At 39.7% G+C, this 22,157-nt stretch overlaps 1 protein-coding gene across 2 annotated transcripts in view; it reads right to left on the minus strand.

Moving 5' to 3' along the window:
- EPSTI1 (epithelial stromal interaction 1 (breast)) overlaps nucleotides 1-22,157 on the minus strand; it is an 89,756-nt gene that overhangs the window by 45,165 nt on the left and 22,434 nt on the right. The window contains exons 6-11 of one of the 2 annotated variants that reach the window (XM_017815044.1): nucleotides 21,495-21,568; nucleotides 10,098-10,191; nucleotides 6,831-6,914; nucleotides 3,987-4,060; nucleotides 2,004-2,101; nucleotides 662-1,353 (exon numbers count right to left, since the gene is read on the minus strand). In XM_017815044.1, the coding sequence (XP_017670533.1) occupies nucleotides 2,014-2,101; nucleotides 3,987-4,060; nucleotides 6,831-6,914; nucleotides 10,098-10,191; nucleotides 21,495-21,568 (414 nt within the window). In that variant the 3' untranslated portion in view covers nucleotides 662-1,353; nucleotides 2,004-2,013. Of the gene's footprint in view, nucleotides 1-661; nucleotides 1,354-2,003; nucleotides 2,102-3,986; nucleotides 4,061-6,830; nucleotides 6,915-10,097; nucleotides 10,192-21,494; nucleotides 21,569-22,157 lie in introns of those variants that run through there. The other variant, XM_017815043.1, reaches the window with a different exon arrangement.

Here is a 22,157-nt window from a genome sequence, read left to right on the forward strand (position 1 = left end):
ACCTGGAGTTCAGTTCTTTTTGTTTAAAATCCCTGGGGAAAGGAGAAGAATCTCATTATAAAGACACTGAGGTTGCTGCCTCCAGCCTATCTTTTGAGAGATATTTTTCTTTCTTGTACTAGTTACCAATGCTCATTTTTAATTCCTTTCCATTATGACATATTCTTTCATTGTTTAATCTTTCCCTCCTCTGTTAAGTCTTCAAATCTCACATCACAACATAAAGGAAAAATGGATCTAGCATTACTCAACAGAAGACAGGCTCCTTGGAAACCATTAAGTAAACAACAGAGTAGGAAACTAATCATTTCTACACATGGGGTTTTATTGCGTTTTTGTTGATGCATTCTTTGAATATATATATTTAACACCCTCGCCCACTCCCCCACAGATTGGCTGCATACATCACAGAGGCATCTGTTGTTAAAACTGTGCCTGGGCTGAGTACACTCATTTGGTGGTAGCAACACCTGCCCTGTGAAAGAGGACGTGCACCTGGCTACAGGTAAAACCCTGCTGCTACCTCTGCAGGCAATGGCAAGGTTTCCAGTGGCAATGGCAGGTGCTCTGATGGAGATGCTTGAGTCTAGATATTGGGAATCTCAGCTATGTCACACATTTCCTTTTGAGTTTATCAAGGAACAGTAAAGACACGAAGTGCCCTTGTTGCTTTTGTTAACCAGGAACCATTCAGCAAACTTCACCTTTTGCTCTTTACGAGGTATCAGTTGGCTCTGTCCTACCCAAAGTCTAATTCTGCTACCTGTAGACATGCCATCCTTCAGCAGATGACTCAGGCCTGCCATACACAGTGCTGTCTTACAGTCTTTAACTAGCCTGGACATCTGTAGTTTGGCTTCCAGCAACTTCTGGACTGCCTGGCGCATGATCCAGACCTTACCAGTAAAGCTTCTAACCACCTGGTTTGCCAAGCATCTGCTCACAGACCTCATGGGAGGTTAAACTGGCAGGTCCTGTCTCCTCTCACAAGACCAAGAGGACCAGTCCAAGGTTCCTGAGCCCTCTGCTGTGGTCTAGGGCTTGTTCAAAGCTTGTAGGGATGAAGACAGTTCCAGCACATGGAAAACTCCAGCAGTAACAATATCTGCTTTTCAGCTAAGCCTTGACTTTGTAGATGCTTGAACCAAAGTCTTCCTGGCATTCATTGGCCAACATATGCATCCTCACCAGATAGTCCAACAAATCCAATTCAAGCTTTTAGTTTATCAGCTAAACACCTTCCTCTACACTGGCAAATTCATTAAATTCTCTTAGACTCTCATCATTTTGCTGCTCAGTCTTCCTAACTCTTCCATTTCTGCACTAGGGTCCTTTCATCCATGGAAGTTCAACCTAACAGAAATTTCCATGATGGGAATACACATAATTTTATTTTTTTGTTTATACTGAAGAGTGCAATTCTAAACAACAGTCAAATTAATGCCTCATTAGGACAGTTGAAAAATGAATGGATATTTAATAGACTACAGTCAAGATTGCTTTTCTTCAAAGAATCCTTAAAAATACTGATTGTAAATCAGTTGTTGTTGGGTCTTCTTTGTCATAATTTTGTATGGGTAAAAAATGAACAGCTATACATGGGAATAACTATATAGATATACATATATGGGATTTTTCCACTCCAATTTCAGTATCATATTAAAATATTTACAGCATATCCAAACATCTTTCCTTTAAAGATTTTCAAAAAATTCCTAACAATTCACCATCCTTGTTCTGAACTTAAGGAAGTACTTTGGATGTTGTTCCTTGCAGTGAGTATCTTGCATGCAAAGCCACTGAATTCTACTACAAGAGCAACTGTTTCTCCCTCCTCCCATTTGAACAGCTTATATATAGACAGGATTCCTTCTTAAAAGCTATTGAGGACAGCCATCCAGGACTGTAAGTTCTGTGAGGCAGGTTAAACACACCCAGACACACAATAGTGTCTGGAGAAAAAGTCAACTCATTACTTCCAAGTTCTGCACCCAAAAACTTACCCTTGTGTCATTAATGAGGTAGTCCAGTATATTCAGTTTGGTAGCTCTTATTAGGTTGTGTTTTCTTCTGGAGTCGGTCCAAGAAAGCGTTATTTACCCTTAAAGTACAATAAAAAAATGAATAATGACTGAAGGTAATTGAGAAATTCACAAACTGTTGAAATTTAATATTTTGTGAGTGGCTTTCCCTTCCCCTCCATTCAGTGCCTATCTTCCTATATTTTTCAAAACTGTGGACAAGAACGAGATCGAGTGGATTTAATTTTCAGTTCTCTAGGTGCATCCTTATCCTGTGGTCAGTCTGTTGTGATTAAAAGGCACATCTTGGCTGCTGTGAAAAATTCTCCATAGAAAGATGACCTGCATAACACCACTCACCTTATCAGGGAGATTACCTACTCTGACAATTCATCTTAGATAATCATTCAGCCTTCAGCACACAAGGACAGTTTCTAGAAGTACTGATTTCCTAATGCAAATGAAAAAACAACCTAAGCTTGTAACTAATAGAGACAATTTATGCAGCTGACAACTTTCCCTACTATCCAGTTCTGGAATCAACCCTAGCATTTTCTTCTAGCATTCACTGCTCTATCAACATGGAAAGCATGAACAAATACAAACATAGTTTTCCTCAATATGTTTTAAGTGTTTTCAAATTGGGATTGTTAAGCCTGGAGAAGAGAACGCTCCAGGGTGACCTTATAGCAGCCTTTCAGGGGCTACAAGAGAACTGGAGAGGAACTTTTTACAAGGACTTGTTGTAATAGGATAAGTGGTAAGGGCTGTATACTCAAAGAAGGTAGATTTAGATTGGCTATTAGGAAGAAATTCTTTACTTTGAGGGTGGTGAGGCACTGGAACAGGTAGCCCAGAGAAGCTGTGTATGCCCCATCCCTGGAAATGATCAAGGCCAGGTTGAATGGGGCTTGGAGCAACCTGGTCTAGCGGAAGGTGTCCCTGTCCATGACAGGGAGGTTGGAACTCAATGACCTTTAGGGTGCCTTTCAACACAAATAATTCTATGATTCTTTTGAAAACTGTTTCATTTTTCCCCCTATTAATGCTTAGGAATGACATACATGCTTAGACATGACTGTTGTTTTAATGTTTTATAATACCATTGGTAAGAAAAATACAAAATGCAAGATACTGTGTTATTTCTACATAGGGACATGAGATAGAGTGAATCGAAAATCCTTCATTAGCTTCTATGGGTAATTATCTCAATGTCTTTGCTAGAGAAAAAAAAGAAATGAAAGCAGTATGGAGAGTGGTTGCCTACAGAAGTATTTTTTTAATATTTCCATAATGGTATAAAAAAATGGTGGATTTATTTTTGAGCCTGAGAATTGTTTTCTTTTTCCAGCAGAAAATGAAGCTGAGAATAAAGCTGTGCTTCAGGATAACAGAAAGTCAGTTAAGTGACTGAAGCGGAAGATGAGAACAACTGAGCACAGAGAGGTCACAGCAGTGAGGCACAGCCTGAGGTGTGAAGAAATGCTGATGCAGAAGGCCTTGCTGCACTGTAAGAGCAGTATCTATCTGTATGGATATCAAATCCCATGTTTAGCTCTGTCTGTTAACCTTAGTGACAGTCAACCACAATGGACTAAGTAACCCACTGTAGAAGAAAGTAAAATTATGTAGATTTTATATCTATCTTACTGATAGATAGACAAACAAGTGTCCCAGCTGAAGCTACTGTACTAGTAGTTAATACTGTACTAATAGTTTCTACCCTATCCTGTATCCTATGCTGATAGGATAAAGAAAATTAAAAAGGCACTCTGGGTCATCCTGCATTACAGTGAGCAGTTGTAATGATAGATATTAGTGCCTCATTTGAAAGCAAAGCTAAACCAGAGATGAGATACGGGATCCTCTTTGCAATAGTCTTCTAAAGTATGAGTGCCTGCAATTTTGAGACCCTTTCCAGGTGGGAATTCAATTAGAGTGTATTCTGCATTTTTTGCACTGTACCTCCTCTGTTCATTTTGATGTGCTCTTGTCCTGGCTTCCTCTTCCTGCTTTTGTTTAAATTCCATTAATTCAGCCTGGGAATGATAAAAGTGAAAACCAAACAAATAAACAAACAAACAAACAAACTAGCTTACTTTTAATTAACATACTTATGCTGCAAACCCTACTAATTCCACATGATATTAACCTCAGTTAGAGCCACATGTCATTCCCAGAATGTCTCTCAGCAGCATTTTATTTATGTGACAGCACTATGTCAAAAATTGAGTTCATTTTTTCTATTCAGCATGTAGGTGATCTTTGTTTGTGCCTTAAAAAGTGGGAAGTTACAGGATTCAGACATTTACAGTCCTACATTTAAGGGGGTATGCCAGACACCAGTCTGCTTCCCCTTGCCCCAACCCAGAGGTTTGAATTTCCCTGTGGGTCCAAGGGGGAAGACAGCCAAAGTAATCTAGCAGGAGCAGACAGAGCTGTCATGCCCATAGGGTAAGAAGGAGACATGCCTTTTTCCCTCCTGCCTCTAAAGAGCACAAGGAAAAGATGAGATATGGGGTATGTGGCGTGCTGTGTTACCTCCAGCTCCCTGGGGCTCCTACCAGGGTGAGGAGGGCAAATGATACTTTTTGCCCTTTTGTGGTGGAAGCATATGCAAGCTCCCAGCACTGCAGCAGACTAACCATCCTTATGTAATATTAAGGTATATAAACAGTGTCAAATGGAATTCTTTTCAAAGGAGAGTTTGCTTATGCAATTTTAGCCAGAACTGTGAAGGAAATACAGTTTGTATGACTCTGGCCTGCATATTTGCTTGTTTGTGTAGCTCTTGCTCCTTGCAAGGCACCCAAGAATTGAAGGTGCAGATTTTTCAGCAGAAAAAATTTGGCTTGCAGGGCAAATGTGAAGGGATAGGAACAGACCCATCTTTCATATTTTCCATAGCAACTGTGAGGCAGTAGGAATAGAAACTAAAATAAAATTATTCGTTTAGATAAAAGCTTCAATAACTGAATGGAACCACAAGTCTTTTTTTTTTTAAAATCAATTTAAGTGGAACATTAAATAGTAATTATTCAATACATGTACAAAGAAAATCAATAACTGAGAATGTGTTGTGTATCAATATTTGTCTAGCCCTAAAAGAAGAAACAGGATTAAGAAATAAAAAAGCCAACCCTAATTTTCACTGTTTTAAATAACTATTCAACCTGAAAATTAAAACTCAGTATCTGACTTTCCAGTACGCTGACTCCTCTCTTGGAGTAATTTTCTGAAATATATTGTGTGTATATGATGCAAAAGGTACTGAAAATTTCTAAATCAAGTAATACATACTAAAACCTATTGTGAACTAAAAAGGGAACTGACAAAGCCTACACATTTTATAGCTACACTGTGCCAGGAGGTACACACAAGACAAAATTCATGATTACTTTAATAAATATTGGTTTGAAGTAGAAATGAGCCAACATATATCTGAGGGACAATTATTGGTGCTTTTAAAATATATATTATTTACTGTAGGTTTGTAAGTAGTGCATTACTTCGCTTGATAGGTTGCAGCAACTGTGAAGGCAAGGAGACCTTGGAACCATGTAGCAAACAAGTCCAGCCTTAAAAGCAGCATCTTCTTAGTAATTTGTGGAAATTAGTAAAGAGTCTACAGCTCTACACAAGTCCCTTAAAAAAACCCTCATCAATTAGGGGCAAGCTAATCTACATCTGTAGCTATTTTCTCTTTGGAAGAATCAATGTACAGAATACAACAGCTACCGGCCTTACATTCATCAGGACTGATTTTAAAAAATTTTACTCTTTATACTTACTGGGAATAAGCATACACCTGATGGGATAGCAATTAAGAACCTCCCTTTTGCTCCACCTTTTGTTTCCAGTATCACAGTGTTACAATAACATGAAATGAGGACACATCCCCAACATGTAAAGAAAAATATCCACGAGAGGGGATCAGTCACTTCTCCAGCTCTAGTAAAAACTCACTGCATGGAATTTGTTGTGCTAAGATTCTGCGACCGGGGAAGTACTTTAACATGAATTTGGATACTAGTAACAGTAGAGGCACAGCCAGAGGCTCAGTATTTGCTCATATGTTTTCCAATGATTTGCTAATACAATTTTCAAATGTTGCCCTCCCCGCACTTTTGAAGTCAGACCTGGAGCCAAGACAGATAACTTGGCACACTGCCATCGCCTTCGGTAGATGAACTTCATGTGGTTATGGTACCCAAATCTATAACAGAGGGACTACAGTGTTCAGACACATTTCAGGCAATGCATGACACATATGCAGAAGATGGAGTTTAAAGTTGCAGTTACGGCATGCCTGCTTTTTAGACAAAACTCTTCAGTTAAGTGATTAGTAAGGGAACAGAGAAGCATACTATAATTAACAGCAAATCTGAATATTTCCATGTCCCCATTTGAGAAAGCAGGGCACATGGGTGCCAGTTCTGTAGAAACAGACTATTCAGACTGAGATGATCATGAATATCTCAGTAAGACGACTTCTGCTTGAGAGAGAGCAAACTGGTTTCCTTAGCCTATGAAATCAGGTGCCATGGTGAAAAAACACTGCACAACTGTTCATATGGAGAGGCAAACATCTTATCCAGATGCAAACAGCCTTGAACCCAGAAGATAATTGCCCCGTCCCTGTTCAAATTTTGCAACTCGACTCGTCTCTCTCACAGTGTTTGAAAACAGTGACTGAATGACTTTTGCTGAAGAGAAGCTCTGTGCATAGACTACAAGTAATCAATGTATTTAATTGGTTTCACAGCATGCAAAAAAGTTACACTATGCAAACTGTTAATGTATAAATACCTTCCTTCGTTGTTCTTGCTTCATTTCCTCTAATCTTCTGTTATCATCCTCTCGAAGAGCTTGCTTATAAGCATGGCTTCTTGTCTATTTTTCAGCAGAAAATAAAAATATATTGGTGTGGGGAAGGGGAGGCCAAACTCCAGAACCTTATTCCCAATTTGTTATATGGGTAATTAACAAATACAAATCGTTGAATGATTCTAGTTACTCAAGAAACAGATTAGTCTCAAAACTAGAATTTAAACAAGAAGTGTTTAAAAGCCTCTCTGTGATTCAGCTTGGCTGAACGTCCACCTATACATCACAACAAAGTATCCACAGCACATGTCCCAGCGACAAACATAATCTGAGCAGTCATAAAACACAATTAGGATATATGATAGTGAGATAGGGTATTCTGGGAAGAAAAAAAGTACTGGAAATATTACCAAGATAAAAAAGCAGAACAGAGGCCTGGTAACAGAGGGAAAAGTAGAATTATTTGTGGAGGAAAGACAACAGAAACTGAGAGATCAAATCTGCTCTATTATTTGTGGGGCAGCCAAGACACCTGAAAATCTGAACTACACATCACAAATAGTATATTCAGCTGTACAGTACATTTTCATTATAGTAACTAGCCCTGGTCTTTCACAAGTTTTATTTGTTAGCAAAAAGCCATTAGGATCTTATAGGATCTTCAGGATAATATACACTGGAACTTGTACTGAAAAGTCTTTGAGCAGGGACATAGTGTAGCACACTTAATAATGAGACAGTATAATTTAATACAAAAATCATGCAGGTCTGACTTCAGTGAGGAATTTGTGGCAGGTCTACACAATGTTCTCAAAACTTGATATATGCATGCAGAATGACACCATTAAAACAACAGGCACATAATTTGCTAAAAAGACTGAATAGAGAAAGCAATTATTAATAGCTCAATTTTGAGCTGGGAGAAGTTGTTACATGTGTCCAGGGAGACTCATTCTGGGTCCGATATTATTCATTACTCTCCATAATGGCTTGGAGAATTGTGTGGAGAGTATGTTAATCAAGTTGGAAGACAATAAAAATCTACACAGGATTGGTCACACTTTGAAAGACAGGATTAAAATTAATTATGAGCTTGATTAAATAAGCAGGCCAAAAAAGTCATCAATGACAGAGTCACTCCAAAGAAGTCAAATTTGTTCGCAGACATCAAGTAACATTTGGCCTTGATAGTCGAACTAGGTGTGCTGAATTAATATCACTACCAAAGAAATTATGTGAGGGAAAAACTTTGACCATTATTACATTGTCCCAAACTGGTGTTAGAGGATGAATTTTAAATTTTAAAACTCACATATATGTACATATATGCCCCCTTTTAGCATGCATGTCAGCCATGTCCTAAGCTTATCACACTTCACTACTTCAAATGCATTGTTCCTGAATCTTTTAATTACTCCAGACAAAGGACACGTTCAAGATAACATCTAAATTAGAGTCCTAGCTTTCCCACTGGTTTAGAATCTTGATACTATGCCAAGATTATTTAGATAACAACTCATTGGTTATGTGCTTCACATTCCTCACACAGAGCTCAGATGGTGTGAGTATGCCTATAGACCATACCTCATCCAGGTTGCTTGGGAGAACTGCTAACTGCATTGCTGCATTACAAGCAAGTGATTAGTTGATTCAGAAAGCTATAGAAATGCTGCTATGCAACCGACAGGTATAACATCATCTAGTATTAAAGAACAGTACTGATGAATGATGTATTTTACCTGCTTGGACACTAGTGAAGCAAAAGATTAACTATGGTATGTAATTTGGCAAAATTTATTAAGAAACCTGTCAAAACCTGGAATGAGAAAGCCACACATATGTAGGTAAAGTAGAAGGCCAAGGCTAAAAGAAGTACCTGAACATCTGAAAGAATTCAGTGTTCCTTCAGGCATCCACCCACTTCTCTATGGATATGAAGACACCACACCAAAATGCTGAAATCCAAGTCAGTCCTGGGGATATGAGCTCACTTGTGTTTGCAGTTCAATGCTCACACCATACAAAGGCTGCAGAGCGGGGTCTTCCCTACCAAAGAACAAGCTCCCCACTGTTTGGAGTGTTGGATGCTTCAAGAGGGAGGCAGAAGTAGTTTCAAGACATCTTTTCTCTCTTCCCATGGTCCTTCATCTTTCTTGTCCATCCAGGACTACAAAAGATAGTCTGAAAGCCACTCTCCTGCAATTGACCTTCTGTCCAGCAATGCTGGACAGGAGTTGGCTCCTTCAAGCTATATATCTGCTCATGTATGCTAAGATTTCTTTAGGATTTTCAGAGGCACAAAACTATTGGCAAAATCAAATGGGAAAGAAATCTATTTTCAATATCACCTTCCCTTTTCATGCAAACCAGGGAGAGAAAGGAGGGGCAAGACAGCTGTCATATACTCTGTTGGCAGCAATTTCAGTAACAGGAGGATTTTGCACATTTCTAAGGCTTCTGAGGAAATAGGGAGGCAAATCTTCCCTTCCTGTTACTCAGCTGTTCAAGATTGTATACAATAGAGGGTTGCCCAGATCAGATACTTCCAAATTTCCTCTGAGTTACTTATAAGAGTAATTTCTGTCCACTTGGCTGCCTCTTCTCTATGTTCCCCCAATTACAAATCTCCCTACAGGAGAAATACTTCTGTCTCAGGGTTAATATTCCTCACTGAAAGTTATTACATAATAGGAAAGCTTGGTTTAGACATGAAGAGACTATTTGTATGTGGAAAAGCCTTTTAGAGGCAATTAGAATAATTAAACTTAAGCAATACTTTATCTATTTCCTAATTAAATTGATACTCACCAGGCTCACTCAAACTGGGACAAAGACCCCAAGCAGTGTATGGAATCACTTTTTACGATACAGTGAGAAACAGGCTTCTCTTTCTTTTGACTAGATTTTTAATGCAGTAAAGCTTCTGCTGACAAGAACTAATTGAGATTTCATGAAAGCTTACCACCAACGGATGAGTACAGGGCATATTTAAGATTCTGATCTGACCTTTGAATATAAATCTGGTTCTCATTTATCAGAGAGAGATCTGTGAGCACTCCCCTACTATGTAGAATACTCTGCCACTTTGTAAGAGTCAATGTAGGCAATCTCATTCACCCAGAAAGACTCCTTGGTACTCACTGAGTTATGTCTAGACAATTAAGCTCAGTTAGAATATTCTGACATTACACTATTGACAGCACCTGGAAAGCTGATAGAAAATACAGCACACACCATAGTTTTGCTTACCCATGCTGTAGATTCTGGGCCAGGATTAGCAATCTGACAGGAATCACTCTTTGGCAAACCCAGGTGCAATCTGTTCAATAATTCATTGGTTTTGCTATGAAGAAATCCAATTCAAATAGAATTGTTAGTGCTTCCATAAAAATAAACACAGCTTTTTATCCCACCCTTGGAATCCAGCCTAGATATTTTATCACGTGTCTGCTGAAAAACAACATAGGTGGAAAAAAAAGGTTATGGAAACAGACAAAATGAAATGAGACAGAGGATACAGAACCTATACTGTGGATAAGACATTTGCTGGGAGGGTTTTTAAGCAAACAATTATTTTCATTCGCATATTTGGGGTGTACAGTGGCTATGTTTTCTTTCCTCATTGTAAAGTTCCTGTAACACAGACTCACATACCTTTGGATACTGTCAGGATGCAACTGCTTCACTGAATTGTTGCAAATCCTTCTACCAGATCTATAAATCTCTGGTAAGTAATTTAAAAGATAATTTTAAGGAATTTTCCTTCATGGTTAATATGATGAAGCCTTACAAGAGATTACTTAATCAAGCAGAAAGACTTAGAAGCATTTTGTGGCATTAAAAAAAGAAGTAATTGTCTTTATTTTAAGCAGAATTGCACAGCATTGTCATTTCTTATTCTGTCAAGCACAAATTTCTTTTTCCAGTTGCATCCCTTATAAAGCAGATTTTCAAAGTAGCACCACTTTGCTCACAGTTTCAACCAAGTGCAGTTAAACAAAGTCACAAACAAAACCAACAGGAGTTTGGATGCTGTGACTGGGAATCATTTTCCTAGCCTTCAGTACCAGACATATCTACTCCAGCCTTTGCTCACTCAAAGGAAGAGTTAGAGGAAAGAGGCAATTTTATTTCTGTATACAGCTTTGGAAAGCATGAAAGAACTGAAATGAGAGCAGAAAGAGTGCTTCAAGACATATTCAACACAAAGATTTACTCTCCTAACAGGGCAACCAGTTAGCTCTGTGGGGGAGAAGATGCCTCTACCAAAGACTTAAGCTTGGAGAAAAAGCCTTGGCTGCCAAAAAGTGATGATGACTAACAGCTGAAACAGACTACCAAATGTGTTTTTATCTTTCACTCCGTGATTTGAAACGGTGAGTAGATGTCTTTTTGGCAAATGTCCTGCTAGTCAGTGAGGAGTGGTACATTGAGGAGAAGTTCTGAGGAAAAGCAAGAACCCACAAGTTCTCTGCTACTCTACACTATACAAAAACATTTTACTACTTCACATACAAAGTATGTGCCCAAGTTGTAGCAAGCCAGGCTTTTAGAGTCTGATCATTCCCAGTTCACCCTCTCTTTCCTCCATTACCTGGGCAGTTTACATAGACCTCAGCCAATGCACAGTAAAGAAAGAACCAAGTGAAATATTTGTTTCCCTGATCTATAGAGTATCAAGGTTGAACAAATTATTAGTCTTCTTGCATGAGTCTTAAGCACTCACATTTTTTCCATGACAGGGGAGTTATTAGGTGGTAAGATTGCACAGAATAATTTTGGCAAGTTGAAGTTTTAAATTGTCGATTTTGTGGGTTTTTACTTATGCTAAAAGTGATAAAATAGCAATTTATTTCTATATCAGAAAGACCAAGAACTCCTATAGAAAATCTGGAATATATTAGAGAAGGTTGAAGCTCTGCAAAGAAACATCTGGCAACTTAGGTCTATACCTGGATGTCCTAGTTCCTTAGGGATGCCAAAAGAATTACATAGGGGATGTAGAATTTCTACTTATTTGAATAAAAATGTGGTGGAAGACACTACTTTTCCAGGATCAGCACACTGATAGATGAAAAGTTAACTCAGTTTTGGTATCAGAAAAGATGATTACAAGAGTGGAAGCAAATAAAGTTTCTCAGCAAGACTGCCTCTGAATAGAGGAAACACCCTACTACACCAAATTAAGTAATATATTAATCAAGTGTCCCTATCACAAGAAAGGGACTCAGATTTCTGGACCTGACAAAAGACAAGTCAGGTCTTACATATGTTAATTTGTTTTGTGCCATCTCTATGGAAACCCAGCAATGGATCTAGAGTTGCCAGACTCAATGTCTGAAAGGTATTTTTCATAATACTAAACCTGTAGTCATGACAGTGCAAAGCATAGCATAAGCCATACTGCAGGAAAAGGGGGAAGTCAGAGAGACCACAGTTGAATTCATGTTATGGAAAGGAAAGTATTGTCTCCAGCATGAAATCAGCATATCAAAGTGTCCATAGGTGTTCCACAGACAGTTGGAGCAACATCTCACTTACTCGCTAAAACTTTAAGCTAATTAACATTAAGGAAATAAGAGCATGAGCTGAAGAAATTTATCTGAATACAGCAGAATCCTGATACTCTTCAAATACAGCTAGGCAAAAGGCAATCCAAGTTTTAGAAAAGCCAAGAAGAAGGCACCCTCCTAACAGGCTGCTAACCTGAGTTCTGACTACACTTAAACACCAGGTGGAAGAGAAGACAGCCATTCAAAAGAAGTGGTTACGCTGGAGCAATCTTATCAGGGTATTTTGTCTTTCTTGGTAGCTCTGTTTCCCATTACACCATTGGGAAAAAGCCCTTTGCTCTGCTAATTTAAATAGCCTACTCCCATACTGGTATGTTTAATAGGACCAAGCAACAGTCTTAGCATGGGAACTCAAGTCACCTATACTGTGTTACCATTCCTGAAATTGTTTAGACTTGTTCCAAACAGCACTTTTCCAAATAACTCTTAGCTGCTGTCCAGGAATAAATATCAACTGTAAGTAACTCCCAAGATGTGTTTTAGATGTTACTGCCCCATTTTGGGAGGCAAAAAAGTTTTCTAGCAGTGGAAGCAGGCAGTCTCTGGCCTGTTGGCCTCAAAAGTGACAATGGTCGACGGTGTTTAATTTATTAGTACAGATGCAGTCACTGGGGAATGAAGCATAATACTGGATTTGGGGGCTGAAAAACTCTTAAGAGCTGTTGTGGCAAAATACTAACTCTGCTGCCAGGATCATTGAGTAATGTGCTAAGAGGGGACAGTGCATAATAGTGGAAATCAGTCCACGTTTCAGGTGCTTTGTGTTAGTCCTTGAATATTTGACTTTATATTTTACAACTACTCTTCAGGCAGAGTCTTTTCTTAAAAGCTCTTATGTAAAACAACCTACCTGAAGCTCAACAAGTATATGTAAAGTGCAGAAACATGAATTTGCTAGGTGTTCCACTGAGAATGGTATAATTCAGGGATTTAGAGTTGGCACCCTACATTCACAAGATACTTGTAGATCAGGGAACCCACACGTATTTCTTATTGTTTGGGACTAAATGCTGCCCTCATTCCCACTAGGATGAGACAAGGGGATGGTTATAAAAGCTAGAGTGAGCATAGGTTCCTCTGGCCTGGGTAGAAATTCCCATGCTCTAACAGTATTACCAGCCTTGACAGACAAGAAGCAGAAGGTTCTACAGTTTAGTCTAGCATGCAACTGTGAAAGATCTGAAGACCCACAACTGATCTCATTGCTGGACCCAAAGTCTAAAATCTAGTGCAGAATAATATCCTTAACCTTGTGTGTCAATTGATCTTAACTCCTGTCACATCTACAAGGCAAACAAAAAAACGAGTCTTGAAAAGGATTCATCCTCAGGGACGTGAATAAGGATATAGACTCAGGCCCCAGAATCTTCCTCCATCCAGGAGTTGCACAGCACCACTAACTAAGCTTTTCGTTTGAGACTGTATTCCTCTCAAAGCAAAGACATAGAGAAAATATTTTTTCTGCCTACACATAAGTTCTTGCCTTTAAGTCTGTTTTACAGACAAACATTAAAAATGCATTAATTAAAAAGGCTTCTTGTAATCTTCATTAGTCCTTCTCAATGAAACTAGTAACAGTTAATTCTTTTGCTTTGATTGATGGATATTGAAACTCCAATATACAAAAAATATACTGGCTTTTATGCCGGAACATTTGAGGAAAAAAAAAAGGGAACACAATACTTTTGCATAATCATAAATATATTTATTTCTCTTGAGAATTTGTAAAATATAGTGGCCAACTCTTATTAGTACTGAAAATAATACAGTTCCTGAGCTTCTTGTTATCTCAAGCTGCGAGCAGCCCGTGCTGGAGCCCATTCTGTCTGAGGAGCAGAACAGCACCGACAGTACCAAAGTCCCCAAGGTGAACTGTGAGGAGTCGGGGGGGGGGGGGACACGGCCCCGCGGACTAGGCCAGGGCGGCAGAGTGGCCCCTGCTGGCGGGCACTGCCCTTCCTTCTCCCCTGTCCAAGTTGAGCGGGGCTGGGGTGGGGCGCCCTGCCATGGTGCAGCCAAGCCCATGCTGGAGCAGATGGATGCTTGGAAGAAGGCCGTTACCCCCCCTGTGGAAGGCCTAGGATGGAGTGGAGTCCTTCAGGAGACTTGTGGCCTGTGGAGAGGAAAATCCACTCTGGAGCAGGTTATTCCTGCATAGGACTCATGGCCCTCTGGGGGATCCACATCGGTACAGCTCACTCTATGAAGGATTGCATCCTAGGAAAGACCATTGGGGCGCAGTGACCCCCCCTGCACCCCATGGAGAAGTGACCTTCGGGACAGTAGATATGGAAGAACTACTGCCTGAGGGGTGGACCCACACTGGAGATGTCCATCAAGGACTGCTACCAGTGGGAGGGACCCCACGGAGCAGGGGAAGGACTCAGAGCTGTGGCCTCTGCTGTAACCCGTGGTAAGGACCATGGTGAAGCACGCTGTCTCCCTGCAGCCCATGAAAGAGTGACCTACAGGACAGCAGATTTAGAAGACCTGTTGCCCAAGGGCTGGATCTTTCTCCCTGCACTGCTGCGGGGGGAGGAGGGAGAACATGGAAGGAAGGAGGGGTGGGTGGAAAGTGTGTTTAAGACTGTTTTATTTCTCACTCTTTAGATCTTATCCTGTTAGTAATAAATTTTAGTATTAACCCCACGTTGAGTCTGTTTTGCCTGTGTGACCTCTCCCAGCTCAGAGTGACTTCAGTGGGTGCCTAGAATCTGGCCAAGGTCAACCCACGACAGGGCTCTGTCTTATGCATTGCCAAATGCATCTTGGTCAGGCATTTCCTATGATAAACAAGCCTGGCTGGTACTAGGGCCATTGCTGTTCCTCTGACATGTGGCCTAACAAAACCAAATGTTAAAATCGAAGATGTTCCAGAAGTCAATGCAAAGGTCGATGAGATTGCTGTTCATTTATGCAGGTTTCCAACAGATTCTATGTTGGAAGATGGAGAAAGACACTCCAAAGGGAGGTGTAGTTGGGATTTCACCAATAAAAATCACTTTCTAAAAGGGGAATGAAGTTTAGGGGGTTGGGGATGGGGGGCGATAACGCCATATGTGAAAATAGTCTCACCAAAGGTACATGGCTTTTTCTAGTACACAGTTACACATGCCTTCTCTCACTCCCTCCTCCCTCGCAGAGATTAGCATAGCAAGAAGTTTACATGGTTTAAATAAGTTCAGAAGTTTACGAGCATCTTTTTCCCACAGATGGACCATGACAAGGGGCAAGGTAGTAAAAACATCTCTGTCTGTCATCAACACACATGCCTTCAACTCTATATGGATTTTGGTTCTCCTGTACCTCAACTCTAACCCACACGTGTAGGACTGAGTCCACTTTTGGGTAAGGAAAAAACAAACAGCAGCTACATGCAAAATTGCCAACATGAACTGATTTTGGAGCGTGTATTGGTGCAAGATTTGTCTTTTGCTGGAAGCTATATGGTAAAAAATTACAACGTGAAATAATTAACACATTAAATGCATGTATGATGTTGATGGCTCTTTTGCAATGCCCTTTACCATGAGGAAAGGTCATCCTCTGAATATTTAGTTCACCTGCTTTCCAACACAAATCCTTCCAGTAGCCATATAGCAAGCTTACTGTAGTATTCACAGACTTCATTGGCAGTAATGCAAAATCATAATACAGAGGACTTGGACAAATCTAATGATAGTGATCAAAACTGTGCTATCTTTGGCTAGTAGGATTTCTTGTCTGCAAGCTCTTGAGCAGGTGTTCCTGATTTGGGGGATAAGAACAAAAAATGTAGCACTAGTTCATTTTAGGTACAAGGCTTCAAGAAAGTATACAAATAGATTAAAAAAAAAAGGCAACTTTCTCAGCAGAATTATTTTCATCACTTCCTACCCACACTCAAAACTAATCTATCCTGTCAACTCACCTGCTTTCTTTGTTTCCCTGACTGGATAAAATAACAGAGCTAGGCTATTCTTTCCATCCACAAACTCATCCAATATTCCTGGATGTTATTTTAGATGTTTCATTTATTATCTGAAGTAATAAGCATAAATCCAGTTTTAAGGAAAATGCAGTTTCGTATCAGTCTTTCGCATAGATTCTGTGTGCTCCATCTGCATGTGCAATCTGCTTCTATATTTTCAGCCAGCTTGCATGGGCAGATTAATGTGTACAATTAGAAAGCAACCTCACAGGCGTTCAATAAACTGCCTTCATTATTACACTCAAGAGAGTCCCTTTGGATGTCTATAAAAGCCTAGTTTTCTGCCTGTTAGCTAAATAATTGACAACGCTTAAAATAATCAGGAGCAAATGAACAAAACAAAGACAATTGTGGTGAAAAGAGGCAAACAAAGGATTCTCAAGGCTGCAAACCCTTTTTGTGTGAGCGCTCTTTCATTCTCTCTAGCAACCTATATCAAAAGTCTGGTCAGGTTTACATTTGTACTTCTGTGGGGAAAATCTCTTGCCAGCCTGCTGTTTGAACCACACATCATAGGGGACTGAAAACTGGCAAGGACAGTAGTATTTATCCTGCAAAAATAGATAAATAAATTAAAATTCTGTTTTGATTCAGGTTTTATTCTCTTGCATTTTATGACTTTTGAGAAAACTGCTTTGGCAGGCAAGCGTATATCAGCTTGGTTTGGTGAACCTCCTGCATTGTGTTTGGAATATGCACTTTCAGGCACTCTGGCAAATTCTGTTTCCAGTTCCAAATTCTGAGCAGAATATATTGAGTGCACACATGTACCCGAGTGCAGCAGTGCCAAGAATTTTTACAGGAGCATGACCTTCACAAAAACAGAGGCATGAATATGTAACAAAGTGAAGGATGAAGTGACACAACAGTCATTATGTACTATTAGAAAGTAACCTATGTTCTAGACTGCTTTACCCATTACATAAATAGGTAGATGACTATAAGAAAAACAGTGGACCACATCCAACACAACAGTTTTTGGAAAGTAGAATACAAATTAAATGAAAGCATCTTACTAGATTAAGCTGTATGGTGAGATACCCTAGAGTTCAAACACAGATTCACGCAGCTACACAGCTGAGAAAAGCAAGTCATGAGATACCCATCCTCATTCCTGTTTAAATGACAGTGTACTAACTAAAGATGGATGTCCTGAAAAGTCCTCTTCTTTGTTTCCATTTGGAAAGATGGACAGTCAGTTCTTCCCTCACATGGATCAGCAATTCCAAAGTATGGACTATACAAGCCTTCACTGCCTTTTCATGCACCCTGACAGAAACACAATCAGGCCCATAATGCAAAATGTATCCAAGATGTCATGACTCAGAATGAAGGACTCCATTTCATGGGTAAGTAGTTTCTGGTAGAAAGTCAACACACACTCCCCATTTTCTAAATCTGGCATTTGCCAGGACAGAACCACAGCAACATTATGACCAACAAATCCCTCATATGCTTCTTCTCTGTTAGCACAAACTGTAGCAATCACTTCCTACATATGCAGCAACTTCTTCAATCCAAAGTCCAAAGAAGCTTACAAGGCTTTCAAACGTAGAAAACAACTGTATTCTGTAGACAGCAAAAACAGTTGCAGACCGTTTTTCTTTTTAGCACTTCATGTTAGACCCTCTGAAAAGAGATGTCATTGAGAAGTTCTTGGTTTTAATAGTGATGAGAATTTAATCAGAAATACAAAATTCTAGACAGCATCATAGTATGTTAATGACATGAGAATCTTAAGTGCCTTTCCTTATCAAATAGAAACGGGACTTCATGCAGGAGAGGTACTGATTGGGCTGTAGCCCTTGGAGGCTGATATGGCTAGAGGTGGTGATCAATTTTAAAAGGTTTTCCAGCTAATGAGAGTGCTGGTAGGCATTGATCTCCTCAGGAAAATTGTGATGTTGCAGCTACAGGTCTTATAGAGGACAGACTAACAAGGGACCTTATCTTTTGAAATGGTTCTACAGGCCATGACTTTGCAGAGGTCACTGCTTTATATGCAGCACATGACCTTCCTTCCCCCATGTCCCAGCAAGCAGAGAAGGAGATCAAAATACTCCAACAGAGAAAGCAAAGAAAGGGGCACAACCTTGCATTTGTTCTCTTTCTCTCTAGATAAAGGGTATTAGATGATGCAAGTAATGAGTTACTCATTTTTGCATAGTAGGTTTTTTTTTTTTGCATAGCATGACTTTAAATACCAAGCATTTCTATGTGAACATGCAGTACTTCAATAGAGTTACTTCACAAAATCTGAAATGTCGCACAGAATCTTTCCATTACTCTTGGATGCTGTGCTTCATAATGGCAGTGTATCTCAGCAATGCATCCTCAGCAACATCCAGTGTCACAGACTCTCCTTCCTCTGCTCACCAGAGGATTCCTTCAGACCAGGGAAGACACTAATGTCACTCTATATCTTGAGGAATACATTCAGTGCAGGTAATTTGGTGTGCAGCTGCAGTGAGAGTTGCAGGTTGAGCTCTGGGGGGCAGGAGCCCAAGCCTGAGGCAAGAAGCCCTGAACTGCTGAAACTTTGCATGAAAAAGGGCACAGTGATCTGTGATTCCACCAGGGGACCTGACACTTAGAGACACCACAGGAGCCAAGGACCTCCAGACTTCCCTGGCCCTAGGCTGTGATGGTATAAAAGCCCAGCAGTTCCTTTGTTCAGGATCCCTCCTCAGAGGCACCAGGTCAAGCTGTTATTTTGTTATTTAGTTATTGCATCATGATTAAATTATTTTAAGGATCTGGATGTCTGAGACAGTGCTATGGGAAGCCTGGGGTCGAGCTGGTAAGGAAACCTGGTCTGACTGTGTGAGTTGGGGCATGTAGCTGTGAAGGGGCTTTGGTCCCAGCTCAGGTAGTGCAAGAGTGACTGCCAGAGTAACTCCTGGATGGTTGGATAGGGAAGTTTCCTTAACACTGTACAGCATGGAAGGTTTTTGCTTAACCAAAATTGCATTCAGTGTAGGTAGTTTTTCAGTTCACTTCCTCCAGGAGTAGTAGCTGCAGGGCCCTTCTGGTGTATGTTCAATACATAGTACATATAAATAATGTTCTGATAGTTCTACATAATCTTAAGCAATGGAGCTCGACAGTCCATCTTTACCTTCAGTTGCATCAGTCAACTAGTTTCCAAAGATGAATGCTCCCAAGCCTTTCCTTAATCAGTGGACAGAATGGCTGCCAGCCAGTCCACTTCTCAGTGCCCCGGCAGCCAGAGCTCCTGCACAACCTGGGGACTACCTGACTGCCCACATAGAGTCATTTAGGTTGAAAAGACCTCTATGATCATCATGTCCAACTGTTAACCCAGCACTGCCAAGTCCAGCACTAAATCATGTCTCTAAGCATGATATCTACGTCTTTTAAATATCTCCAGGGATGGTGACTCAATCACTTCTCTGAGGCAGCCTGTTCCAGTCCTTGACCACCCTTTTGGTGTAGAAATTTTTCACTTGTGGTCATTTCCACATTTCCATTTCAGAGGGTTTGGACCTGCTTTTGGCAAAACCGAACTTACTTTTAATGGAAAAATCTCAACATCAGAATTCATTTCGCCCTAAACAAAAAAAGGTACAGACAGAGAAGGTGAGGGAAAGGAAGATATATGTCTCTGTTCATAACTGAATATACCTTAAGACAAAAAATTATATTAAATTAGAAGATAAAAACCCTGACAATTCCCTTAGGAAGAAGCAAGGCCCGTAACTGAGGACCTTGCACTGCAAAGACCTGATATGTCTGTTGTTGATTTAGGCCCAAAGAGAATGAAAGTGTCTATTCTGTCAGAAAGAGGCAAAGATCTAAAGTTATGAAGGGTCTTCAGAAATCCTGAGGAATCAAGGTGTGTGTGGGAAAATCCACACCAGGACAAACCGAGGACAAACAGCAAGCAAAACACCAATATCTAGAGACAAATGCTGATAACGTATTAAAGGAAAGAGCTGTGCCTGAAGTCAAATGTGAAGAAACAAAAATAAAATACAAGAAAGGCTGAGATGAGTGACAAAGCACTAAAATGTCTGTGCATTAGAGAACAGAGTCTGGGCAAATGGTGAAGAAACTGGAGCTACCAGCATGGGAAAAAAGTGACTCCCTTAAAGGTCACAGAGGAGGAAAAAAGCAATCAATCAGGCTAAACATACAGGTGAGTAATTTCAGAAGCCTAAGATAAAAAAGGTAAAGGTGACTAAACAGTATTGTGTGTTAATTATGTGATAAAATCAGTTTGGACCACTTAAAAATAAATAAATAGGGTAGAGTGAATGGGCAAGGCAGGAACTTCACTGCCAATGGAATTAATTATGCCAGGACTTAAGCTGTATCTAAATCTGATATTAAGGAGGTATTCCTGGGAAACAGGTCTTCACAACAAATCTCTACATTTAAGTATGCTAAATATAGGAAGTCCTCATTATTTCCATGTAGGTTAGATTTCTTTACTAGTCAATAAAATAAATGGGTGGAGATGTAATTTAAATCCTGTTTCAATAATTAGTCTTGGACTGAATGATCACCTATTGATTAGTTAGAGAAAGAAAGAACGAACAAAGTCATCCTATAATTCACAGCTTTCATTTGTAAGTGTGTGTTTTAGGAAGCTAAGAGAAGTCTACAGAATCAAATTTCTCACAGAATAGGGTGTGAAGGAGGCTTGGAATATTTCACAGAATCATAAAATCTTCGAGGTTGGAAAGGACCTCTGGATGTCATCTTGTCCAACCCCCTGCTCAAACAGGGCCACCTTGAGACAGCTGCCCAGAACTTTTGAATATCTCCAAGGATGGAGAATTCACAACCTCCCTGGATAACATGTGCTTATATTCAGTCACACTCAGAGTAAAAAAGTGTCTCCTGATGTTCAGTAGGAACCTCCTGCGTGTCAGTTTCTGTCCCTTGTCCTGAAATCAAAAGTTTCAAGTCAAAAATTGAAAAAAATAGCAACAGAAGTCCTTCCTGAGCCCCGAACCAGGAAAAAAAAAGACAAACAAATAAATAATATTAAATAATAATTAAAAACCCAACAAACAAACAAACAAGAAGGACAAATGGATGAGGAATTTTAGGTAATAATTTTCAAATTTTACTTACTAATTTTGGTCTTCAAGGAACATCTCTCTTCTTTGCATTTCTTGTTGTCTTTTTTTAACTTCAAGTCTCTCTGCCTACACCATTAAAAATAGGAAAACATATTTGATGTTTCCAATAAATGAGAAACAAACATTGATTATTTCAATTCCAGTATTTTAATATTCTGGTCTTTAAAAGATCTATGGCAGCAGTTGGGTACAAAAGTGACCTAATTTCAAATTTAAAAGTAATCAGATATGACCAAACATCTCCTAGTCAAGAGATCTGTTTAAAATAAAAAATGACATGGTGCTTCTAGTAGGTCCATGTACCTAAAGGGCCTTGTAAGCCTTGACAGTTCTCATATCACAACCCTGCTTGGGGACCTCTCTTGGAACATTGGTCTTAGTAAGAAGGACTCAAACCACCACACCAAAGCAGATGATAATCCTGTAGCACTGAAAGTGCAGTGATATGAGTACGTGTAGCTCATAGACCTGACCTTCAGGGGCATTAGGTACTGGCCAGTTGAATACGTGCTAAGATGGACGAAAGTGGGAGACATTGGTACTTAACCAGCATTATTCTGCCTCAGAACCATATAAGAGTATAAGAGTCATATCCAGCATAAGAGTCAACCAAATCCTTGACACATACAACTCCTTTTAAAATCTGGATACGACA

The sequence above is a fragment of the Lepidothrix coronata genome, unplaced genomic scaffold (genome assembly GCF_001604755.1).
Source record: "Lepidothrix coronata isolate B3197 unplaced genomic scaffold, Lepidothrix_coronata-1.0 Scaffold48, whole genome shotgun sequence".
NCBI lineage: Eukaryota > Metazoa > Chordata > Aves > Passeriformes > Pipridae > Lepidothrix > Lepidothrix coronata.